Here is a 25083-nt window from a genome sequence, read left to right on the forward strand (position 1 = left end):
TAGACTGTGGGTTGCGAGCGATTGATTTGTTGAATTAAACGAAAGAAAAAAGTCCAAGTCTGTATACGTATTCTTCGAGAAAGAGTAACCAAGAAGCAGTTGAATTATCGAGTTTTGTTAAGCAGGAAAACATAAACGCTTCTTTTCAAAACGACGAAGTAGAACTCGCTAGAACGGTATTTAAGTCTCTCAAGGGGTGTCGAAGGATTGCGAACCTAATTTGGCTGCTGAAAAGATAATTAATACCCGCAAAGATAGCGGTTAAATAAGAAATCGTGAACTCCGTAGAATACCGGGAAGAAGAGCGAACAAGAAGAAAGAAGAAGCGACAAGGAAAAAGAAGGAGAAACGAAAAACGAAAACGTGTTGAAACATATTACAAGCCCTTGGAGTTCAGAACAACTCAAGGATAAACTGTGCGAAACGTTGCACGATTTGAGCAAGAAGATATTCGCGTTTAAGTGCTGAACCTGATTAAAGACACCAGGTATATAAAAATATGTTTTCGAAGCTTTTGATCTGTCTAGCGCTGTCCCTACAAACAGCCTGTGTAGTCGACGCACTTCTGTTCGGCCCAAAATTCCGTTTGACTCCTCGCGCACGGCCGACGAAAAAGATGACAGCGAGGGAACGAGTATTAAAGTCTCCGCTAAGAGTGAACAGGTACCTACTGCAGTTGTACAAAGAACTAACAACAGGGGATAACGGAGGAATCGTAAAGAAATCAATGCCATATTCCGCTCACTCAATACGAGGAATTCCTGCAGGTTTGTGTCTTTTATCTCTTTTAATTTCATTTAAATTGCATTTAATCATCCTTGAATACGATCTCCGAGCGCGCACGAAATGTGTTAATTAGCGCAGAATATGATAATGAGCGCATTCTTATGGTAACAGTCTAATAATACAATGCGTCAATAAAGTAATGCGGAGATTGTTGACGACGATTCATAGTTATCAAAATATTGATTGAAAAACCTCAGTAATTCAGAGGAAATGTCCTCTGTTTTTTATCGTGTAATAAACACAGATGCGTCGGCGTCGCTGAAAATATTTATTTTACCATCCTAAGCCGCATAAATGAGCTTTATTGTAGTTGAATTATTCTGTAATCTTTGCTGTGAATTTACCGCAGTGTTTTGAACTAGGTCGGTTAATGATGAATACTCGAAATAGATGTCGTGAGAGTTCATTCTCAAAGAATACAAAGAACTGTTAGAGCTATCCAGTATAAATAAATAAAGTTAGTCAAGGTTTCCTCTTGTAGTAACACTGGATCAATAAGAGATGATCCTTACTGGACCTCTAGGAAGAACAGTTTAGAACTGATAGAGCTATCCAGTATAAATAAAGTTAGTTTAGTTGAGGTTTCCTCCTGTAGTAAGACTAGATGAATAAGAGATGATCCTTACTGGACCTCTAGGAAGAACAGTTTAGAACTGATAGAGCTATCCAGTATATAAATAAAGTTAGTTTAGTTTAGGTTCCTTCTGTAGTCTGTAGTAACACTGGATCAATAGGAGATTATCGTTACTGGGTCCCTATATATAGGAAGAATTTCGTGAGCTTTATAAAAGTACGCCAAAGTGTAAAATTTGTTCTTAAAGTACCAATCCTCACGCTTTCATAAAGAAAATCGCTCTTCGACCCCCACGTCGTGAGGAATATCACACGCTCGTGGGGCAGCGAACTGACAGGATTGACAGGGAACAAAATGTGATAATTGATAGGTGGAATAAAACACGAATCGCTGTTAGAATATCTTGGTAAACATATCTTAAATAGCAAATAGGAAATGCTGATTTGCTAATGCAAATTCCGTTGAAATATTCGAATACGTGTATATTATATAACAAGTACGGGAAATGCCATGGCTATCTGATTTACTTTAGCTTACCATTCGTCAACAGCAGGCAAGCTCGTGCATTCTCTTCAACCTCAAATGACCCGTGATGAGGACACGATTTTCGCACTATCTTTTCGCTGCATTTTGCAGTGAAATCGTACCGTTTACTCTAAGATCTCCGAGGACCTTCGAGTTTATATTCGTCATGACGTACAAAGTATTTCCAGATCATTTTAACGAGCCACATGCATGTTTAGACAACTTGTCTCACAGTGTCAAACGTTTTTGTTTGTGGGTAAAGCTCTCTCTCTATATATATATGTCATTCCTCTAAATCAATAACGTGTGGGAAATTTCCTTGTTTGTTTGATGAGAAGAGTTAACACTTTTCAAACAGTATGACAACGATTACATCCTGCGGCATAATTTCGTCGGTAAGAAGTATTATCAGAACGAGAAGGAAATATCAATAGCTTTATTTTAGCAGCAATTATTGATATGACGCCAGAGCTTCGGAAGTTTGCGGTGGTTTGGAAGTCGACTTAATGGTCGTCTCGTCGCTATTAAGGTGGTATACCACAAAAGGATAAAATTTTTTTAAAAAGAGATATTTGCAAGATTTTTTCACATAGAAGTATTCCCCTGACAAAATAATGAGGAATGGCACAGTTTTCAGAATGGTAGTTGCCATAGTTACCAAGATAATTACCCCCAGCAGCTAAAAAATAGCGTTGCGGCAGAAATGATTACAAAGGCATTTTAGATGATAATTGTTCATAAATTGTCAAAAAAGATGCTACTATACTAGATCTATGCTTTAAAGCAGGTTCTTTCAAAAATATTAAGTTTTAAATAGTTTTTAGGCCTAAAATCATTTTATATGAATTTTTTGTCAGTTTCCCCTGAGGAAAACAGTAATTATGTTCAGAACATTCAAGCTAACAAAAATATTTGAGGTTCACAGCATAGATCTATAACTTCTAAAGATTCACTGAAAATTTCAAATGAATAGCTCTAATACTTTAGGAGATATCATTTTTACCAATCCGGCTATTTGTGTAAAATCCAAATTTGCATAAATTAACTTTAAAGTTCCGCAAGTTGAGAAACTGTAAGTTTTTCACCTTTAGGATCTACAATTCACTTCAGAATTCTCCACAAGCATAGGTTAAGTCTTCTGCTTGTTTTTGTTTATCCCCTTTAGATTTTCTCTTGGCTCTCACCAATCTTCTCCTCTTCTTTACCTTCTCCTCCGACTTCCGCTCAGCAATTTGTATCCGTTGCTTGTCTGCTGCAGAACACTGTGCTAAACATTGATCCCCACTGTTGATATTCATTCTTTAAAAGATTTTGATTGAAGCCTTTGCACCAATGTTGAAGTGGGACACTGCATCACAAACACCCAGATGCAACACATCAGACCCAACAAACACCTCTTCTAACACCTAACCCTAACCCTAACTCTAACCCTAACCCTAACCCGATCTCATTCTTTCCTGGCAAACTTCCTTGGCAGGTTTCAGTAGGGCTTTATTGTGGACAGCATACGGCGCACACCTTGGGATTGGTGGCATATTCATTAAACCGTAAAACTTTTCTGCTGATGAAGCACCACAACCGACTGACCTCATAGCATAGACCAACCGCAACAAACGACTGACCTCATAGCATAGACCAACCGTCTATTAACTTCGTAGAAATAAGAGATCTTGGGTGATGTATAAAATTCTTCTTTCCAAGAACATGCAGCACATCGCAGGACTAAATTGGAAGCAAAACCTTTGTGTTTAGGTACATTTTCAACTAGTTTCAAGTGAAACTGCTTGCATTCCTTGCATACCAACATATTGAAAATTCTTGTAAGAATTCCCATATCAATAAAACCAAAGCCTGTCGGTTTAACCTCAGTGTCCTCAACCATCTTGTGTTCTGGTGTACTAATTTTACGACCAGATGCTGATACTGGGGTCTTTGGTAAGGTAGATGTAGCGCCAAGATTAGTAACAGGATTACTTTTCGAACTCGATGACAAAGACGAACTCACAGTTGCACGTTCTTGCGAATATTCCTGCTTTTGCCGTTTGTCACGCTCTGCCTTACGCTGATTTCCATAAAACTTTCGTTTTTTAGCGTACCCCGAACGTGTTTTACCCATTCAATCAACAATCTTTTCGAAATATGAATAAAATATGAAGCAAATTTCCCACAACAATAAAGCGTTAGCGTATAAAATGCAAATGGCGGGTCAAAGATTTTCCCAATAGATTTAGACGCTTGAAACGTCATGTAAAACTAAATAAAAGGGGTAAATGCTTAAATATTGTGTGGGGGAGGGTAAGGAGCATTGGTCAACCAACTTGCGAAAACAAATTACAAAATCCACAAGTTTTATTGGTGCGTTTTCACAATAAACGCGGTTGCTAAGGGCGTTGCTAAGCATGTATATTTCAAGTTTCCTTTAAAAAAACCCCTATAACTCCGAGTTAAGGATAAAATCCACGAAAAAACGATTTGAATATGAAAGAATAATAGTTTGGGAGGGTAAAAATAATATTTTTGAAATTTCGAAAATTTCATTACAATTTTGTAGTATACCACCTTAAGTACTCAGTTTTGCATGATAGTGCATTAAATGACGACAACTAGGTAGTTGAACTATCGCAAGCCGTAAAGGATATTTTAGTCCGCGGAGGTAGAGTTTTAATACATTCACTACACGGACGCTGTGATATACATATTAAGTCTAAGAACTGTGCCTCTTACACCTTATCGCTATATCACGCATTTCGTATGCACGAAAAGCCCAAAGAACGCTAATTTTTTTTTTTAATTTGACATTGAACAAGACAAGAACAAGATGGTAAAGCCTGCGAAACACTAAGTTGGTAAATTTACTGACTCAGATGGTTATTTCATAATAAAACATTAAAACGGCTTGCATATATTCCGTGTACCTGTACGTTGTCAACATCAAACTCATTATTGGAAAAGTCATTGAGATCGATTAGAGCGCAGGTTATCATTTATCAGTGAAGGCGCGTTTGCTAAAATTAACACTAAATATGCACTTTAATGAACTTCCGGAGACCCAATTGAAAGGAATGAGGAGACGGGATTGCACTCAGCAAGGGTCTTTATGAGTAACGTTTCACCTCAATTGTTTGAACTGTAGTTTACATCAGGTTCTAAATTAATCTTAAGGCTAAGCCGTGCGTTGATAGCGGTTTCTTTCGGTTCTAGTTCTCCGGAAACTCATTATTTCTACCTTTTTCTGATAGCAAGTGCAGTTGCAACATTCGGTGTATTTTCGGATAAAAACTGGTTTTAAATATACTGCTTTTTTCCACACATACACAGAACAAAAAAAACTCGTTTTCAACTGTTCAAATGGTAACAATTTAACTGGTAACATGGTCATGGAAACAGACGGGAATGAGATGTTTCCCACCGCTTTCGTACGCAGCTAGATGTGTCATCATGATAGTGCGTTTATTAATAATGATAAGAAACATGTTCTGGTGAGAATGTCTATATTTAACACGATTCACAGCCGCAGTTTGTCTAGTCGTTGTGAGTGCTTTTCATCTCGACGCTGACTATGATAGATAGCGACTTCCCACGCACGAAAAGTTTTCCCAAACCAAACCACGACTGAGATATCTCTCATATGGATGCCAAAAATATAGCTTTTGAGTAAACTCATCGATCAAGCAATCTTCTTTGTAAACTTCAGTACAGTCAGTATTTTAGAATCACCGAATACCAAATCGACTCGCTAATTAGCATATTATGCGAGAAACGAATTCCAGTGATAATTTGAAGAAAATGCTCTGTCAAATTTACAGAATATCTCGCAGAATTATTCAGTTTTCAGCTTTACACGGCCAAATTTGGATGATTACTTTTATCTTTGTTTTTAATCTACTTGGATAAAATTGACGTATTGATGTGTGAATATGTATTTACGCAGTGAATATAGGATATCAACTCTGGATTCTCAGTGTGTGGGGTAATTGTGAGAAATTGTGAGATATTTTCGCACGATGGTATGCGTCACAAACATTCATAGCGTAATATTTTGCAAGTTGGTCATCACTGATAAGAACTCATTGCAATACCAGAAATATTCATATTTTTAATACTGCTAATCACCTCAACGCACGACAAACAAGCTATATTACTATCGAAGAGGGTCTATTTAATTATGTCATTTAATTTTCCTCTCCTCTTTTGGGAACTAAAATCCTGACTCAGCTCATGCCCACATACCGGACAGAGCTGCTATGGCCACTGGGAGGAGATCAACCTTGATTGATTGATTACTTTGGAACTCTCCTTGCTTAGAACTCTCCCCTCATAGACCTCATAGTGTTTATTTGCTTTTGTATGGTAATACATTACTGCTTATTCTCTTCGAGGATCTAATTGCATGAGATTGTGTGGAAATAAACAACAATTTTTTTCAAAGAGAACTTGTGTTTGATCAGCGCCAGTCTCACACTCAAACTCGTTCAGTGGGAGATCTTAATCTTTTCTTAACGTTTCAATGGCGGTATTTCCAGTCGAATAGGAGCTTGATTCTCAGTTTTTTTACCTTAAATCTTTCCACCTATTTAGAAAGAACTTTCTCGTTGACCAGCTTTAACAAAATTTATATGCCACACTCAATGAATATGAGTGAGCTTTTTGAATACAGGCGTAATTCTAGTTCAAATTTTCCCTTATTGTGTCAAGTCAACTCATGGCCCGAAACATAAGTCTTTGAAATTAGTAGCTACATTGAACACACAAACATAATTAAGAAGATTTACTATCGGAATCATAACTCATTACAGCAGATATAACACCAGCTTTATTCTTTCCTTTGTGTAAACACCCGCAGGATCATAAACTGTAAACTACTGCTCTTATTTTTGTTGAAAAACAAACCAACATTTAGATGAGTTGTTTACGGGTTAGTATTGTCGGATGTTCAACCGAACAGAAAGCGCAAAAGTTCGCATGATTCAGAAACGAAAGATTTCACTTCTTCAAGACAGACGTCTTCAATAGCTATAAGCTAAAACAAGGGGTCCATGCAGTATAATCATATAAACGTATCATTTAGGTGTTCATGCAGTACCTGCATTCATCAATGCACCTGCATGTATACAAAGGTCCATCATGTTCCCAATGTTCCTTGATGTGCCCTCATTTCCAAACTTAATCTACAATCGGAAAATGACATATAAGTCAAGATTATTGTTTATCTGCAAATCTTCACTGTGGTCTTCACCTAATACCTCAGTAATAATTTCATTGCAATTGATAGCTTAATTCCTGATGAGGATGTTTTGTCTCGATATTTAGACAATTTTCCCTCTCTGTTCCTGACTATACTTTAAGATGTGCTCAGACATCTACTTAGATCAAACACGAGTCAGTTGACAATTACATGCATCGGGGAGGTGCGTTTAAAACCGTTTGCCTTTAGTATAATGATTGATCGTAATTTGTCAGTTGAAGATTTAAGAAAATGCAAGCAGAGATTCGATAATTGCCTTTCAATTAACTCTTCCTGTTTTGACTACCCGGAGGCGTTGAACTACAACACTAAATATAGTTGAGATAAATTTAACTTCTGACTCGTTTCGTCAAAATATTCCCCCAAGAAGTTCACTTGATGCTATAGCTTTATTCAGAATGAACAAGTTATACTAAATGTAGCTTTAATACATGCCACAAGAACATCCTCAATGCTTACTTACGGCTTTTCAATATACAAATAAATGACAATGCATAACGTATTGTTTTTGCTTACCAAAATTAGAATTTGCCAAACTATAGTTAAGCTTTAATCTTATAATATAATCCGTGAAAGGCTGTGTTTTTCCAACGGTTATTGTTTTCACAAAACAGTAATACATTTAAGATTTGTGTATTTATCAACCAGTAAATAATCTTAATGGAGCGGGGCACTTAACGAATTATGAAAGATAACTTTTAATGGATCTTAAGAGTGAAAAAGCTGATCTTGATTCGAGTCATTAGTCTTAAAGATACAAAAACTACGGTCTTTAATAACTGATAAACTTCCAGTAAATAATTTGCGAAGTTTAGTTCAGAGGTTTTTTCCTGTATCTGACATACAATGAATAAGAGATTATCTAAAGTGGATGAATAAGACATGATCCTTTCTGGATCTCTAGTAAGAACAGTTTAGAACTGATAGAGCTATCCAGTATAACTTGTACTGCATGCTTTATCAATTTTACCACCAAGACCACAAACCTAAATGCCACACATACTTAGAAGACTTTTCTGGAGTGCTAGTACTCAAACAACAAAGACCAAACTGTTGGGATCAGGCTTTGTATGTGAGCACCCTTGAGTAGCATGATACTCAATTAAAACGCGTTGAAGAACACATGTTAACGGGATAATTGGCAATTGTTGTTATCAGGCAATAATTACGTGCTATAATCACGATGAGTCAACTCAATAGTTAGATATGGACCGTTGCCATATCCTGAAATCTTGCCTCGCTTGCCAACTGATGCTGCGAGAATCCTCTTTCGATTATGTTTTCCTCAACGCGGAATTCGCGCGCGATGGCAATTTTCTGCTTAGTGAAAGACGACCATTAGGCTTTCAGCTTTGCACAGAATGGCGTATAATGACGCAACGGAAAATGACGCTTCATTAAACGCTAATCGTGTTCCACGCCCCATTTGCCCGCCGGATATCACCCGATTCGCGTTGTCACGACAGACGTTTATCGATCTTGACTATAAAACTGGATTAATCAAACCATTTCAAAGGGCTGTTTTAGTTTACTTATAAGAAATCCTAGTCAATTAGCTTTACTATAATTTTTCCGTTCAAGTCTAATTACGATCACTTCGATCAAATATTTTTGCAGCATTGAAACTGCAACGCGGTGGTATATTGCATGTCTGGTCCTATAACAGCATTAGGCAAAGTTTCCGCAGTTGGTCTCCCTAATTATGCAATATAGTTCCCGTTGTGGTCGACGAAAATTGGCTAGAATGTCTCTACCTGTTCAGACAGAAACTACGACAAAGGATTGTAGAATACTACCTACACTGGACCACCACGTTTGAGATACCTTTCTCAGGTAGTTCAGACACAAACCAGCTTATTGTAGAATACTACCTACACTGGACCACCACGTTTGAGATATCTTTCTTTGGTAGTTCAGACACAAACCACGAAAGCTTATATGCAGAATATTACCTACACTGTCTGCGCTACGAGGTAGGAGATTTCTTCTCAGGTAGTAGAAAATTAATAGACCACCAGCTTTGAAAGCTAATTTCAACACATGGTGCTAATAATGCGTTGTTTGTTTAAAGTTACTTCTAATTTCCTTCCTCTAAGAGTGAAAAATTCCCCTTGAAAAGTTTCCGATAAATTGGTTTAAGAGCAAGAATTTCCTGTAACTATATTAAAAACTTTTTTGTAAAATATGGACGCACACGTCAACACCGCCCAAGTGGAATATTCACGATGGTGCCACACCACTAGTGCATGGCCAGTGTGTAATGTAAACAAGCGATTTGTTTACATTTTAAACTGCAATACTTAATAAAAGCATTATATTTATATATTTGCATTGTTATTCTTTTAAATGCGACAATACGAGACTTGCAGAGAAAATTTCGACACATGCAGAGATTTGGGGAATTTGATTGTTTGAAGACCAGGCATGGGGTCTATTACTTAGAATTGTTATAAGGGTGAGATAATTTAGCAAGAGACGTGCAAAAGGCGGGTGATTTTTTACACCTCTTCCCTCTCCCTGGGGCATAAGTCCTGACAACTAGCCCGCTAATAATGTTGCGTCAAATATTCCAGAAACTGCCAGGAAGCCATAATTCCGACTTTTAAAACGTATTTCTTCTTTCAGACGTGAAGAAGGTGTCGAAATCCAGTATAAAAATTCGCTTTGACCTCAAAAGCAGGGACGAAATCCACTCAGCGCTACGTGATGAGGTTCATCTCCACATGAACCCCCCTGATCCAAAGGACCAACAAATCTTCAAACCTTACGTGTTGAGATTCAAGGACATTCACACAAACAAAATAATAAGGAAGTACAAAGTGCCCGCGTTCAACCAGGGATGGCAGGTGCTATCCCTGAACAAATGGACCAATAAATGGATCAGAAATTCGAGCACAAACGAAGGATTTCTGCTGACCATACATCGCGCGGGCAAGCCGGCAAACAAGAATCCGTTTGTCAATTTCGGATACGGGAATGATCCATATTTGATATTGTACGCGACCGACAAGCAACGCAGCATATTGGCATGGAGGTTCCTCATCCAGAATGCACTGAACTCAGTCGCAGGCAACCGAGCTGGAAAGCGAATAACACGTGACGCACGCCTGCATGCGCATGGTCAGCGGATGACGCGCAACACGAACCAGCGATCACAAGGTCAGCGGTTGATTGTGGACAAGAGCAAGAGACCACAGTGTACCGAGGTCGAGAGGGACGTGAACACGACGAACTTAGCAATTGGCAGCAATTTCATAATCCTTCACCCAAGAATTTACAAGATGATAGACTGTTCAAACTCGTGCATAACAAAAGCTACAACAATAAGTTACCCGACATCGTCTCGGAAAGGCCATGTTGGTTATGAACGATATTGCTGCAAACCGACAAAACGACGCGACGTGGCTGTCATGTTAATGGACCAGAACAGAGGAAATGTTGAGATCGAACTGTTTCGGAACATTGTGCCCACGGGATGCATGTGGTCGAGACAGTAAACATGTATCTGTCGCTCTTGAGGGCGTTTGGAAGTATTAGCGTGAAGTACTTAGGAAGAGTCGTTATTTCAGGAAAGAGGCTATGAAGTAGGCGGTGTTTCAAATCATAAGTTAATCACATCTGAAATTATTATTATTTTACCTTATTTTAAGACGAAAAACGCAACTTATTAAGGCGTAGCCCGCCAGTAAAACTTTTATGGTTTCGTTCGAATTTGATGTTGTTAGCGATGCCTAAAGATTATATTGTTAAACAAAGTTATAGGAGGAATTCCTACTGCATCTCCTCTTAACTGAAATGAATGACTAGTTCCTGGAAATTTGTAGGGAGAGAAACAGTGAACCGTAACAATTAGCTATTGAACAGCTGACAGAATGGGAAGATAGCTACGGTACTCTATATGATATACACGACAATCATTTTGGACTGACTTCTAAAATGCTATTCAACTTTTATAAACTTTCGACCAGCTGCATAGTAAACCACCATGCTAGCGATAATATTAAATTCAAGACCACTATCCATAATTTATCAATAGGACCTACTGGATTGTGCTGCATGTTTCTGTAAAGGTTCTTTCAAAACACAATATTAATGACCATATTTCGTGTAAATATTGCAAGCCGACCTTAGTTTCTTTGTAACATTAAAATTTCGGCAGGTTTTTGTCGGATTTGATGGTTTACAAATTCTAGCCGGGTTGCTGGGTATAGACTGGGATAGAAATCGAGCCAAACAGCACCATATAATGATCAATGACAATGTAAAATTGGTCACCGCCATTTGGCAAAATATTTTAGTAAGATCAATTCATTACGTGGTATATATTTGAGACGTAATCCAGATTGGAAATTTTTTTTTTTTGAATATGAACTCGTTTTGCACAATTGATATCAGAATAATAATTGGGTGGACGACCCTTTCCAACCTGAGATGTAATGGATTGAATTTATACAAAATATATTATAGTTAACAGTTATAAATATACACACATGTAATATGTTAAATAAAGACAATATATATTATTATTATTTTAAAATACAACAAAAGTGAAATAGTCTCCTGGTCAGAATTTTATCATTATTCGTCTGAAATCGTCGGCCATGCACAATTATGCATTCATCGTTATCCAATATTTCTCTGAACTAACATAGCACATTTTAGCCATAAAACAACAGCGCTTCAAGGCTTTTTCAAGCAAATTAAAGATATATTATAGAAATTGCATAAATATGCTTTGAAAGCTCGGAAATACAGCGAAGTTTTACTATATTATTCGCACCTCAGGAACCACAAATATCAACGCCTAATCATTACTTACCATTCCAATCAATTTACGACTTCTTTAGAGAAAAATAACAGCAATTTTCAAGAGTATTCACCTTAAAACTTTCGTATAAAATTGGTCCTTTAAAAGTTGTTTATCACAATGCACGTGCAAGGGAGGGCATTTAAATTTAAATTTTGGAGTAATTTATTGGAACCAATCAGAAGCCCGAAATATGACACGTGTCACATCGAAAGAACACGTCAGATCTCATAAGAAACTGGACAATTAAAAGTATTGTGAATTGTTAATATCTTGTATCTTTACAAATATAAACAACACAATTTGAGTGAAATATCTTCATTTTATTTGAATTTCCCACTACACAGCGTGAATTCATTTATTACAGCACCGAAGAACAATTTATTTCAATTATGTCTACACAAAGCTACACCATTGGGTACTGGGTAAAAAATCACTGACCTCCATACACACACTGGCAAGCTGGACAGCTGACAGGCGTGAACCAGCGATTAAATCATACGAAGGCTGGTATAATTAAATTATTTAATAATTTTTTCACATTATCAGCTTCGCACCATTGTTTCCTATCCAAACTCCAAAGGTTTCTCTAACCTCAAACATCAAAACACATCCACACCGACCAACTTGTTTCTCACGGACCAAAACATTTAAAATTCCAATTTCAGAGACTGATTCAAGGCCTGAAGAGCATTCAAGTTTCGTAGTCGTTTGCAACCGTACAAATGAAGTATCTTCATTCTGAAAAATGAATTAAAATTTACTTGAAAAAGTACAGTAACTGATGTAGAAATCGTATTGCAAACGGCATGAAGTTGTCCTTATACCACAGGAGGGAATCTCAATAAAAAGTCATATCGCATATTTCTTGAAATACCACAGTTAGATCTAACTATTTCTCAAGAATCAAGCGTCACTACTGGGGAAAAACAAACTGAACTTTAGGTATATACTGGATAAAACTATCGTTCCTACCTCTTACAGTGTTTTACAAGACGCGACACGCTGTCATCCGTAACATCCACACAAAAGCTCAGCTTCAACGATTGAAGATTTTGACTGCAGTAATTTGCAAGTAACATAACGCTTTTCTTCGTGATGCTGGTGGAACTTAAATCCAGAGAATTCAATCGACTACACGAACGAGCCAACGCTTTCACGCCATGGTCAGTAACTTTCACACAACCGCACACATCAAGACACCTAAAAAATGCACGGATAGACTTCAAAGAACGCCCAACACATTAGTAGTACTTCAGGCATCAATCATGACAGCTTATTGTAGAATACTTTCCATGCACTGAACCGCCTGGTTTCAGGTAGCTCAGACACAAACCACGAAAGATAATTACAGAATACTTCAGTGAACAGGTCTTACCTCACTGCCGACAAATTCGTAGCAATTTCAGACATAGCAACGTCGGTAATTAGTGGACAATTAGCTAGAACCAAATTAACTAATTTCGGACAATGTTTCACAATCGTTTTCACACAGGCATCTCGGGCCTAAAAGAGAAGAAAAAAGTGAGACAATTGTGTTGTGTTTTTAGCTGACAACAACCTCCATGCATAGACGAGCTGCGCGTAATGAAAATTGTGTTTGATAGTGTTTTCATCTCACCTGTTTACAGCCTCGTAAATCAAGGTTTACTATTGACTCCAGATGAGAAACTAACCTACCAATATCAGCGCTTGTTATCTAAATGATAAACATTGCAATGACTTGAATGCAGTATTGTGTTTAAGATATTTAGTAAACTATTCGTTTTACCTTATAACACTGCCCTAGGTTTAATGTTTCCAGTTTTGGACATTTCTGACCAAGTCTTTTTATAGCTGCTGCAGACACGTTGAAGCAACCAAAGATCTCAAACGTTTTTAGACTAAAATTGAGGAAACGAAATGAAATATTTACGATTATGCTTTGATCCACCGCCTCCAAGTAGAATGGCAATGGAGATATCTCACCTGTCGCCAAGTTTGTCCGCGACTACCTTTAAGGAATGATCAGTTATAGCCTGGCAGCCATTCAGGCACAAACTCTCCAGCCTAGTAAAGTGATGATGGGAAAGTCAAATATCATCTCTTATTGATCCAGTGTTACTACAGGAGGAAACCTAAACTAAACTAACTTTATTTACACTGGATAGCTCTATCAGTTTTAAACTGTTCTTCCTAGAGGTCCAGTAAGGATCATCTCTTATTGATCCAGTGTTACTACAGGAGGAAACCTAAACTAAACTAACTTTATTTATATTGGATACAGTACAGTAGCTCTATCAGTCTTAAACTGTTCTTTCTTGAGGTCCAGGAGGGATCACTAGTGCAACAATCCCTGAAAAATTGATTGTTTAAAAAACCACCTTTCAACATTCTGCACCAAAGCTTCAACACCATTGTCTCCGACATTACTCCAGCTCGCGTCCACTGACCGCAGATTATTACAACGCAAAGCGACGTGAAGAAGTATTGACTCGCCAATCAGTTGACCACCATTGCATCCAATAAAATTCAGTTCCTAAGTGAAAATGTCTAGTTAAATATGAACCAAAAGTAATAAACATCAGGATATATTCCAACTGATTCACCAGGCTACTTCATCTGGGGTACTATACTAGGCACTAATACCCAGTCTTACCTCCAAATTATCAGCGCAACGTCTAAACAGCTCACGCAAGCCACCGGAGGTCACATGGTTCCCATGACATTTGATTAAACTTAGACTGACTGGTCTCTTCGCACCAATCTTTTCTAAAAACTCATCACTGATATTCTGCTTTCGTTCCAGCACTATCGTTCTCCCTTGAAGTTGAAGAAAACTAACATTTTTCACGCTGGACAGCTGATCAATTCAGTGTAAACTAAACTAAACTAACTTTATTTATACTGGATAGCTCTATCAGTTCTAAACTGTTCTTCCTAGAGGTCCAGTAAGGATCATTTCTTATTGATCCAATGTTAATACAGGAGGAAACCTAAACTAAACTAACTTTATTTATACTAGATAGCTCTATCAGTTCTAAACTGTTCTTCCTAGAGATCCAGTAAGGGTCATCTCTTATTGATCCAGTGTTACTACAGTAGGAAACCTAAACTAACTTTATTTATACTGGATAGCTCTATCAGTTCTAAACTGTTCTTCCTAGAGGTCCAGTAAGGATCATCTCTTATTGATCCAGTGTTAATACAGGAGGAAACCTAAACTAAACTAACTTAATTTATACTAGATAGCTCTATCAGTTCTAAACTGTTCTTCCTAGAGGTCCAGTAAGGATCATCTCTTATTGATCCAGTGTTACTACAGGAGGAAACCTAAACTAAACTAACTTTATTTATACCATATAGCTCTATCAGTTCTAAACTGTTCCTCCTAGAGGTCAAGAAATGATAGGGCAGAACAGAAAACTCACATAATTTCTCATCCTGGGATATTCGTTCCAATTGTCGACAAACACAAGAACATCTTGCCAGATCACCATGGGAAAGATGTCCAAATATTTGTAAAATGATCTCCTCCGGAAGATACATCAAAAATGGTGGCTCATGTTCGTGGTTTTTTCTGATCTAAAATTGACCAGATTTACAGAATGTCGGAGAATCTGGGTTACTCAAAGCGGACAAAACTATTTTAAAATTTCAACATACCATTGCATTAATTTCCCCATATTTTTCATCTAAAATAAATAGAAAAGTGTGATTGATTGGTAAACAATAAACTGACATGAGCAACAGCTTTGCACATACAAACCTGAAACCCTGGATGCAGCTGTTATTTTTTTTGTTTTTGCTTTCACTCCTTTCAAGGTCTATAAATCCAAGCAAAGCAACATGTAAAATAAATAAAAATATCACAAAAACATTCAAATATCTGAAATAGTTTTTTAGAATGCAAGGTTCCCTACCAAATTTCCAACCCCATGATCTAATGAGTTTCCTTTTCTGTTTTTAAACTCACGAAATTTGTAGGATCTTGGTAAGCTTCCTGGTCCACCATCTTCTGCTTTCATATGTGCCTTTCCAGGGTTTTTACAAGAAGTGGATCTTGGCCTAAAACCATCTGTGTTATCCTGATCAACACTACTTTTTTTCTGGTGATTTTTTATTTTTTTTGTACTAGGTGGCTTAGAAAGATGATTATCCTGGTATGTGCTCCATGATAAGTTTGATTTCTCCCAACGACGGCCATTTTGCTTGGGTTTATTCTTGACTGTTTTCGCATTTTGGGAGCCCAAATTACTCTTTGGTTTCAAAACAGATTCTCTTTCCAACGGAGACAGTTCTATTGCATCTGCTTTGTCAGACTCTGCTAGTTTTTGAGTCTTTGGAATTGGTAAAGTATCTTCACATCTCTCTGGCTTGCTAGATAAATCAATTGCCATACTGCTTACGGGTTTTGTGGACCCCAAAGTTGTTCCGCATTCTGAGCACCAATTCAATCCATTGTGGTTAATCTTATTACATTCCAAACAAACAATACTTGCATACTGTCTTTTCACACCATTTAAACCAGAATTTGGTGAACTCAAAAGGGAAGAATGTTCAGATGTTTTCACTGCCTTTTCCATCCAATTATTTTGTGGCATTCTTGAATATTCAGGGTCTTTATCAATGGTTGAATTTATCAGAGAATGATGGTTGGAACTTTTCTTTAAAGTGTAGATCAGTTTATCATGTCTTGACAAGCCTTTAGGCATGGAATCTTCCTCATCACTAGAACCATAACTAATTTCCACATCAACAAAATTGTTTTTAGTCACAACATTACACACAACATCAACACTTTCATTACAAATTTCATGACAACATGAATTAGGTGAGTCACATCTTTCTGAACAATCCCAAGCAGTGCTTGGATGAGACAAAGATCTTGGTCTTTGTCGAGCTTTGCTACCCTCTTGATTGTAACTCATTGTAACAGTCTGTGAAGGTTTTAAATCCAACTCTTCATCACTATATGCAAACTCATGGTACAGAGCACCAGTTATCTGTGGTGCTGGTGGTGAAACAGATTGAGCCAAAGAAGACAATGTTTGAGAATTTCGGAGCAGACGTTCCCATATCGGATTATCTTCAACACGTAGGCTGGTATGTCTCGAAATAGGGTGGTCTAATGTAAAATCCGAATCAGAATCGCTATCACAAATGAGTCCATTCACTGTTTCATGATGGGTATTATCATCCATTTCATCATCTAATTCAATTGGAAATAACGATGGCACTTCATTTGACTCAGTCTTTCTTTTCTCTGGAAAAACTATTCCATTGACCACATCATCGCAGCCTATAGAAGTCTTTGGCAAACTTCTCTGGGTTTCAGAAGTGATCAGTGGATATCGATGGGGTCCATTAAGGTGAGCAGGTTCATTGGGAACATGAAATTTGTTGCATTCATTCAATTTGTCTGCACCTTTTAATTCTCCATAACACTGACCATTCTGAAATTCACAACTTTTATATGATGCCTTTTGCAACTTTGGAGAGCTGGCTAATCGTCCCTCATCAGTATCGTTATCAAAAGTTGTTTTTCTGCTGTTTTTATCATGAAAAAAGTTAAGTCGTTTCTCTCGAAGACTTTCGAGATTAACTAGACTTTTCTCACTTCTCGTGGTAGTTAACTCCTGATCAGATGCAGATGAGGTGAGATTTTCCACCGAGATATCTCCGGGCTGCCCTGTTTCATCACCTTTTAAAACATCAATTTTTTGCCACTTTAAGTCGGATGAAACAGCCTTGTTTTTTCCTGTTGAAGCTTTTTTATCAATTATACTCCTATCTTTAACTTCCTTAATGCTTCTATTCGCCTGAAGGACAACATTATCGTCGCTTTTTTCAAATTCTTTTGGCTCACTCTGGTAGTTCAGTCCCATCCTGGCGAATCGAAATCGTAGATTTTGGACCCAATTTGAAGCGATCGCCTCCGCTTCATTCTCATCAAACCCGGCCATCTGGAGGTCCAGTGTTCGCTCATGAGTTTTATTAAAAGACGGAGTACATATCAAGCAGGAGTTTGAAAATATTTTGGCTGAGGAATGGCATTTTTGTGAACCATACCGAAATCTGAGTTATCTGACCAATTCCACATTTTTTTAATATTCAAAACAAAACACTATAATTTTCGTTCCCAGGGAAGCGCGTATAGGAGTAGAAAGTTCCGGGAGGGCAATTTCACCGGTAGGGCTAAGTTCACGAACATGTTGGAAACAGAACATTTATGGAGAGGGGCCTCCCTCCGGTTGTGAAGTAAATGAGGGGGGTACTTATTATGTCCACGTGTTGTAGGAAGGAGTAGGGAAGGGCGTAAAATGCGCGAAATACACAAATTAACCAATCTACATTTAACAAATAAAATTTCTTTTAAACATTGCTGTAACACACTGTGGAAAGTCTTTCTATTTACAATGATGAAACTTATTCTTGAAACAGGCCTAAATTTATCAAATATCTCACACATTTCGAAGGTTCAATATCTCTTGAAATTTATTTCTCTATGGCATATCTGTTGCCATCTTCACAATCCCAGATTTACATGCCTTTCAATGTGCCCTGGTCGGGGTCTAGTGTGTTTAGATGCAGTACTGTAGGGAAGTGAATGAATAACAACGGATTGTTAAGTCTCTAGACGTGCTTTAAGGAAACAGATGCGATCGTTGGCCGAAATGGTTTTCCACGCATCACATCTGGTGGTTGTAAATCAAACTCAATTACGGTACAATAACTAGTCTAGTAGTTTTCACTCGTAACCTCACGAATTTCCTGCGATGACAGGAAGTTGCTAGTACTGAGTTGGATAGGATATCATCCCTGTCTTAGAGTCTTGTCCATAATAGTTTGTCGCTGAGTTGAAAGCTCCAGCTGCCGTAGATGAGAACGCACCAGCTGATGTTCCACTGGCGCTATACCCCGGTGTCGCTTGAGTCTGCATTCCCGTTGACTGGTTTCCAAAAGCACCACCACTTATCATCCCGCTTTGACCGCTACCTGCGGTCCCGGTTATCCCAAAGAATCCCGTGTTACCCATACTGCTCGCCGTCTGGGTCGCACCATACCCCCCACCGTAGCCTGTATTCGCTCCAGCACCAGGCATGTTCCCGAATGTATTTGCTTGGCTGCCGAAATTACCACCGCCGAAACCAGCAGCTCCTCCCCCTGGGGCAGCGTTAAACCCCGGGGCAGCCGCTGCACTGTTGCTAAAGTTGTTTCCAAATCCTAGATGATATGACAGAGGAGGTTTAGTCGAGTTTCGCATAGTTATCCTTGCCATTTTTACCAGGTAATTTCAGTCGCCAAGCAACAACAATGAAACTCTACATTCACAAGATGAAAACAAATCTCTTACCTCCAGCATTGTTTGAGAAATTCATGCCGTTGCCTGAGAAAAAGGACTGGTCACCACCACTCCAATCATCACCTCCACTCTCCTCAAATTCTGATCTCAAGAATAACTCGATGTAACGATGACCTGGACAAACAAATTTCACGTTAGAGTAAACACTTATATATATGATGAACTGCAAGTTGCATGAAGGTTGTAGTTGTATAACTCTCGACTATGGTGTAGTTAGTGACGGAATTGGGCAATGGAAATGTTCTGACTAGTACCCGGGGGTTGGGAGTTCTATACAACCAGTTCAAGTTTTTCAATACAGAATCGCCCTATTTTGTTTTTAGTTTGACTGCCAAGAACAATAGCAAAGAGAACGTTGGTTGGAAAATATTTGAAACTTTAGAGGATCGCCACCCACCCATATTTTGTTTGTCCTTCGCCATAGCCGCTTTCGCGTCAGCTTCGGTTGCAAAATCCACGTCAGCCTCACCACGTGACCTCCTCTGACCGGAACCGCTGGTCTCAAATTCCATTCTTATGGCCACTGGGTTGAGAGGCATGAACCATTGTTTCACGTCGTTTTCCGTCGCGGAGAAGGGCAGGCCGCGCATGTGCACACAATGCCCCGTGGTACTCTTAGACAACCCTCCGGAACCCCCACTTCTTCCGAAACCACCACCTCCAAAGCCTCCAGAATCATCGCGACCGCTTCGCATCCCTCCGTATCCACCTCGACCACCTCCACGATATCTGAAAAACAAATCAAAAGCAATGACATTGATATTCATGGTGCACAAAGCTACCATTTCATACAGGCAACAGTGTTTAAGAATATCCGATTAAACACATCACACACCTTCTTTCAAAGCCGCTGGTTCTTCCCCCAAAACCTGACCCACCGCCTCCAAACGATTTTCTTTCATAGGGACCAAATCTTGCCGCCATTAAAGGACGTGGTTTTGGCGTTAATGCTGATCTGGCTTCCTGTATTGAGCTCGGGAATATCTCAATATATCTAAACAGCAAGGAATACCCGGTTAGCAGATGCCTGGCATTTCTCACCAAACAATTTAACGAATTTAGAGATTCCGCAAGATAGAGTTAAGCGTCCAGAGTTCAGCCTTTAAGAATATTGTTCAATCTTTAATAACGCTTCATTTCCTTGTTTATTCTAGTTTCCCAAATCTTTTTTTACCTTATTCGGCTTCTCAGTGTTTTTAAGCAAACTGTTAGTGCTTGAATACCTACCCCAAAGATTGTTTTTATCGTCCAAAAATAAAGCAGGTGCATTTCGTAAAGTAATACTTACGCTGTAAGCTAGCGTGGTCATATCTAAACTATCTAGGAGGTTTTAGTCCGGAAAAAACACTTTCCTTTTGGCATACACGAAGTTAAATCTCTTTCCAGTTAGTTTAGAAACAAACCACGCAGCTTATTTGAATTAAATAGACCGAGATAAAAATATTCTGATGCAACAAGTTCTCAGGCAAAAAAGCGAATTCGCGTATCTAGCATCTTGTTAGTCCTATATACTTGATAAATACCAGCATGTCTAGAGAGCAGAGCCCAGTAAAACACCAATATAAAATAACCCTGGCTTGACCCAGCTCCTCCCAACCTGTGCCCAATCTTTTCCTTGTGTTTGTTCATGGCTTGACTAGAAATTTCTGGCGTGGCAAACTCCACATAAGCGTCCCCAGTATTCTTCCCATCATCATCTAGCGCAATCGTTATCCCATTGGGAGCTATCTCCAACCCTTAACCAACCAATAATATATAACATGTAGAGTGCCAGCCCAAACCACAGGGACAAAGTCACCCAGAGGCTTGAGCTTTCCCTGGGTACTAAGACTTTTCACTCTTAAGACTTTTCACTCTTTTGAACAGACAGATTTATCCAAGTTAGGCCGAAAATACCCAATTTATAAAACTAACAATCATTTCCAGACACAACCTTGGCTTTTTAGGCTTTGTCCCAAGCTGTTGTCTGATTATAAGAACTAAATATTTTGAGACTAAAACTTCTTAAAACTCTTTTTCTAGGATGTAAGATGTAGTGTGCTTGCAAGCAAAACTGGCAGTGGTTAGACAAAGCTCTAGGAATTTAGGTGCCCTTGGGATTTGTTGAAAGCAGCAATTCTTTATAAGCAAAGAAAGCGACAAAACTCTCTTTTTTCAAAGAGCAAAGCAAAGCTATAAACTTGCAGAATTTAATTGCGTATCAATTTGATTCAACCACTGTTTTTTTAAGTCAGCTAAAGCATACCTTTAAAGAAGTTAGCCACCTCTTCTTTGGAGCATCCATAGGGTAAACCTCTTAACCGTACAACTCTGTTGTCATTTTCATCTGAGTCTGGTCCCCCTGGCCGCTTACAAGCCCATTCCATCTCGCTGCGTTTGGATTGAAAAACTTCAACATATCTCTTGCCCATGTGCTCATTATCTCGTGTTAGCGCCCTGAAATGATAGTTTGCATTCCTGGTAAAACTTGGGGACCATGCTGACATGCATCAGACATGAACTGGTCAAAATCGAAAACAAGATAATAGCCATTGACACAAAATTACCTGTTGAAATCCTCAATTGTTGCAAACTCAACAAAACATTCACCACTTGGTCGTCCATCTCGTGAGAATGTAAAATGTATCCCATCTTGCGCCCCACCTTCTATTTCACAACCTTAAAAAGAAAATCTTGAGTTTTATGCTTCAATTGGCATTGAACAAAGCACTAGGAAATCTCAAGTTCAGGTGAGTTGAAAAGTGGATACTGTTTTCTGTAAAAATGATCAAGCAGCAATCATTTTCAAGAGGTACACTTTTTGATGCCAAACTTTGAACAAAAGCATCCTCAGGGAATACATTTTTAGTGGGCCACATTCAGTTTATTTTGTAGCTGCATGATTGCAGAAAATAATAATCAAACCTGAAAAGAACTGTTGAATATCATCTTTAGTTGCTGACCATGGCAAACCTCTTGCTCGGACAATAAGATCACAGTCTTCTTTGATCATATTCAGACTCTAGATGAGTAAAATTTACAGTTGATATAAATTATTGATGGAGAACTGCACAAACATTTTGCATGAAAGAGCCAAGTGCTGTGCAGGAAACAGCATCTATTGGGAAATCTCAAAACTACAACAAAAGTGGCCAAACTATAGTGAATTATTAAATTACACAGCATGTTTCGCACCCAAGACTTGACCTTTTAAATAACATCTCAGGGTGCAAAACAGTAGGAATTGCGGTTGTGGCGATATAAAAATCACTCATACAAAATTTCGACGTTGCGTTGTTTATATATTCGAAACTAGAACTCCCAGGACATTATTCTCAGTCTCAACTATACTACTTTGTATTTTATACTCGACTTTATAAACTTTATGCTCGACTTTAAGCAGTTTTAAGTAACGATTTCGAGTTACCGTATAATGATTTCGAGACACCGTATATCGTGAGTAACAACTACAAATTTGCAAAATAATGGAACAGGCTCACAAGTCTAGTGCATTAATTGTCAACAACACAAGAATGAAAAAAAACATCGATTTTTCCCGCTCAAACTCAGCTCGATCGCTCTATTTAAGTGTTAAACTATTGAATGTAAACTTACCAAACAAGAGAATGAATTGTCTTCGAGAGATAAATCAGAAATATTTACAAAATAAGCAATTGAAAACGAGGTAGAAAATATCCTAGGCACGTGCCCATGAAAATCGACAATATAAATCCGTAAAACTAACCAGATAAATAGGATCACTTAAAATTATTTTTGGACGAACGAAAGCTGTCCGATGAATAGACGATTACATCCGATTGCGAACGTGGATATATAAACATGTTTGTCACGACAAAAAAAGCCTAATTCTATCTAGTTAAATTATTTTGGTCATTTACATGCGTCGGAAAAACGTACAGATAGCTAGAATAACTTAAATGCGTTCAAAGTTTGATAATGTAAGAATTATAGTTGTTATACTCTCATGTATATAATAAAATACGCATTCTGAAATATGTTATATATTGAGGTAGCCCCTTAATGTTAAACGGAAAATGGGACTCCCCGGATGTCCCACATGCCAATGCGATCGTTTTTTGACAAAGATCCGTATGTAGCTGGAGCACTATTTTTAGAAAACTGACTTTGAAACGTACCTGGAGTGGAATTGTTCAAAGTAAATTATAGCCAGGGAGGGAAATACTAAAATCTTAGGTATGTAAATAAGGACTAAATATCGATGCAAAACCACAAAGAGACAAAGACAAATAAATTCTTTCACGCATTTTGCACGTGAAGAGCATGCACAGGTCTGAAAGAAAAAATACTGATTACTGGGAATGGGAATGAGCTGATTTCACCGGGAAACAACAACGTGGGTATTCAGTTGCTCAAAGATTAACATATCAAAATCTAGAGTTATTAGTTAAAGCACGTCTTTGCTATTATTGCTTTGCTCAGCTGTAAGTATTTGCAACCACACAAAGCCACTTATTGAGAGTATTTAGTTTAGGGAATTTTCTATATATGCCCTGGTATTACACCCTATAGACTCCCTTGCAACAGCCTGTATAAAAATTCGTATTAACGTCAAGAGCTGAACTCTTAACTGAAGTGTGGGTCTAAAGTTGAAGTTCTTTAGAAATTTTAATTCACCTTCTCGGTTGTGACTTGTTTCGTTTGCAATTCAGATGATTCTGGAGTGTTGGTATCTTCATTAGGGATACCGTCTGTCAGACTTGCTGTATTTTCATTGTTCATGTCTTCGGATGCCATAATGTTTGACTTTGTTGACCCTAATTTGGTCCCCAACTCTTGTAATATATCTCACCGCCAACGATTCCTATACATTATAGGCCCACTTTAACAACGTCATCGCTGAGTTTTCTTCGATGTACTTGTTAAAACAAAACGTTTGAAACTTGCTCAACGTTGCTCTTCTGTTGACTAAAATTCAATCTATTTTTAATTTTCTCGAGACTCTTGCACACACAATGCGGTTAAATATTGCATAACAATCAAGTCTCGTAAATGGTAATTATACTCGGTGAATAACAGGTTTTAAGGTAACGTCGTTTTGAAAAACCGGTTTATCTGAAGCTCCCCTTACACGTCACACTTCACGATTGGACCGAACGGTTGCCTGTTGCTTGTGCGTCATTTTTATAAATATCAAAATATAGAAACTAGCGATCAACTTTGATGCTTTATTCAAGCCTTAGAAGATTTCGCTCTTAGCGGTAGGCAGACAAAGACAACAAAAATGATGGCGATAAAGCCAATGAAGTACTCTCTAGGCCAACCTCAGATCAGTGATAACTCTGAACTGCCTAGTTCCTTCCTCTATTAGCTTCTCTTCTTCTATACTCAAAAATTCCCGAAACAGGTTGTCAAGTTAGCATAGTAATAAGCCTATGTGATACCAGTGAACTCTAACAAATAAATAATACTGATTTTCATTCTTATAGTTATTTTCATTTCACTGTGTGACACAGTTCTTTGATATTGCATAACCGGCAATCCCACCTTCATGTTCGTCTGCACTGTCAACTTCAGACGCAGTTTTCCCCTTTTGATATAGTCATAGATGTGAACGATTGAATGAGTTACGGAAATGTTCAAATAAGGCTACTTTAGAGCATTCAAAACTGTCCGCTCTCTCATATCTATAAAAAGAAGGGAATCACACTTGAAATGATCAGCCGACCAAAATGTTCCGTGTAGCTGTTAACATGGTCATATACATATAAGGGCATATCTAGCGCCTGGGAAACCAGTAGAAACAAATGGTAGAAACAAAAATTAACACAGATGTTGTGTGT

At 38.1% G+C, this 25083-nt stretch overlaps 3 protein-coding genes across 4 annotated transcripts; 1 reads left to right on the forward strand and 2 right to left on the reverse strand.

Annotated features, from left to right (window-relative positions):
* Window positions 1–369: 369 nt before the first annotated feature.
* On the forward strand, window positions 370–11611 carry LOC114523259. Its single transcript, XM_028544125.1, has 2 exons — window positions 370–767; window positions 9756–11611. The coding sequence occupies exons 1-2, from the start codon at window positions 500–502 to the stop codon at window positions 10625–10627; spliced, it is 1140 nt and encodes a 379-aa protein (XP_028399926.1). The 5' UTR covers window positions 370–499; the 3' UTR covers window positions 10628–11611.
* A 646-nt stretch (window positions 11612–12257) lies between these two features.
* On the reverse strand, window positions 12258–18026 carry LOC114523161. The gene is made up of 12 exons (XM_028544021.1): window positions 15840–18026; window positions 15686–15743; window positions 15583–15611; window positions 15348–15501; window positions 14576–14739; window positions 14301–14455; window positions 13906–13986; window positions 13709–13820; window positions 13559–13636; window positions 13316–13443; window positions 12913–13140; window positions 12258–12678 (listed from the first exon to the last, which is right to left on the reverse strand). Exons 1-12 carry the CDS (start codon window positions 17880–17882, stop codon window positions 12588–12590), a joined length of 3321 nt encoding a protein of 1106 aa, XP_028399822.1. The 5' UTR covers window positions 17883–18026; the 3' UTR covers window positions 12258–12587.
* Window positions 18027–18271: 245 nt separating this feature from the next.
* LOC114523071 (heterogeneous nuclear ribonucleoprotein H-like) lies at window positions 18272–24271 on the reverse strand. 2 transcript variants are annotated; one of them, XM_028543897.1, is made up of 9 exons: window positions 23918–24271; window positions 22187–22283; window positions 21829–21940; window positions 21528–21718; window positions 20880–21018; window positions 20118–20276; window positions 19680–20011; window positions 19274–19396; window positions 18272–19143 (listed from the first exon to the last, which is right to left on the reverse strand). In XM_028543897.1, the coding sequence occupies exons 1-9, from the start codon at window positions 24035–24037 to the stop codon at window positions 18710–18712; spliced, it is 1707 nt and encodes a 568-aa protein (XP_028399698.1). In that variant the 5' UTR covers window positions 24038–24271; the 3' UTR covers window positions 18272–18709. The 2 variants fall into 2 exon arrangements, with proteins under 2 accessions (XP_028399698.1, XP_028399699.1); XM_028543898.1 differs by lacking the exon at window positions 23918–24271 and adding an exon at window positions 22877–23598.
* Between the last annotated feature and the right edge of the window lie 812 nt (window positions 24272–25083).

The sequence above is a fragment of the Dendronephthya gigantea genome, unplaced genomic scaffold, assembly GCF_004324835.1.
Source record: "Dendronephthya gigantea isolate DGI-Jeju-01 unplaced genomic scaffold, DenGig_1.0 000026F, whole genome shotgun sequence".
NCBI classification, from domain to species: Eukaryota; Metazoa; Cnidaria; class Anthozoa; order Malacalcyonacea; family Nephtheidae; genus Dendronephthya; species Dendronephthya gigantea.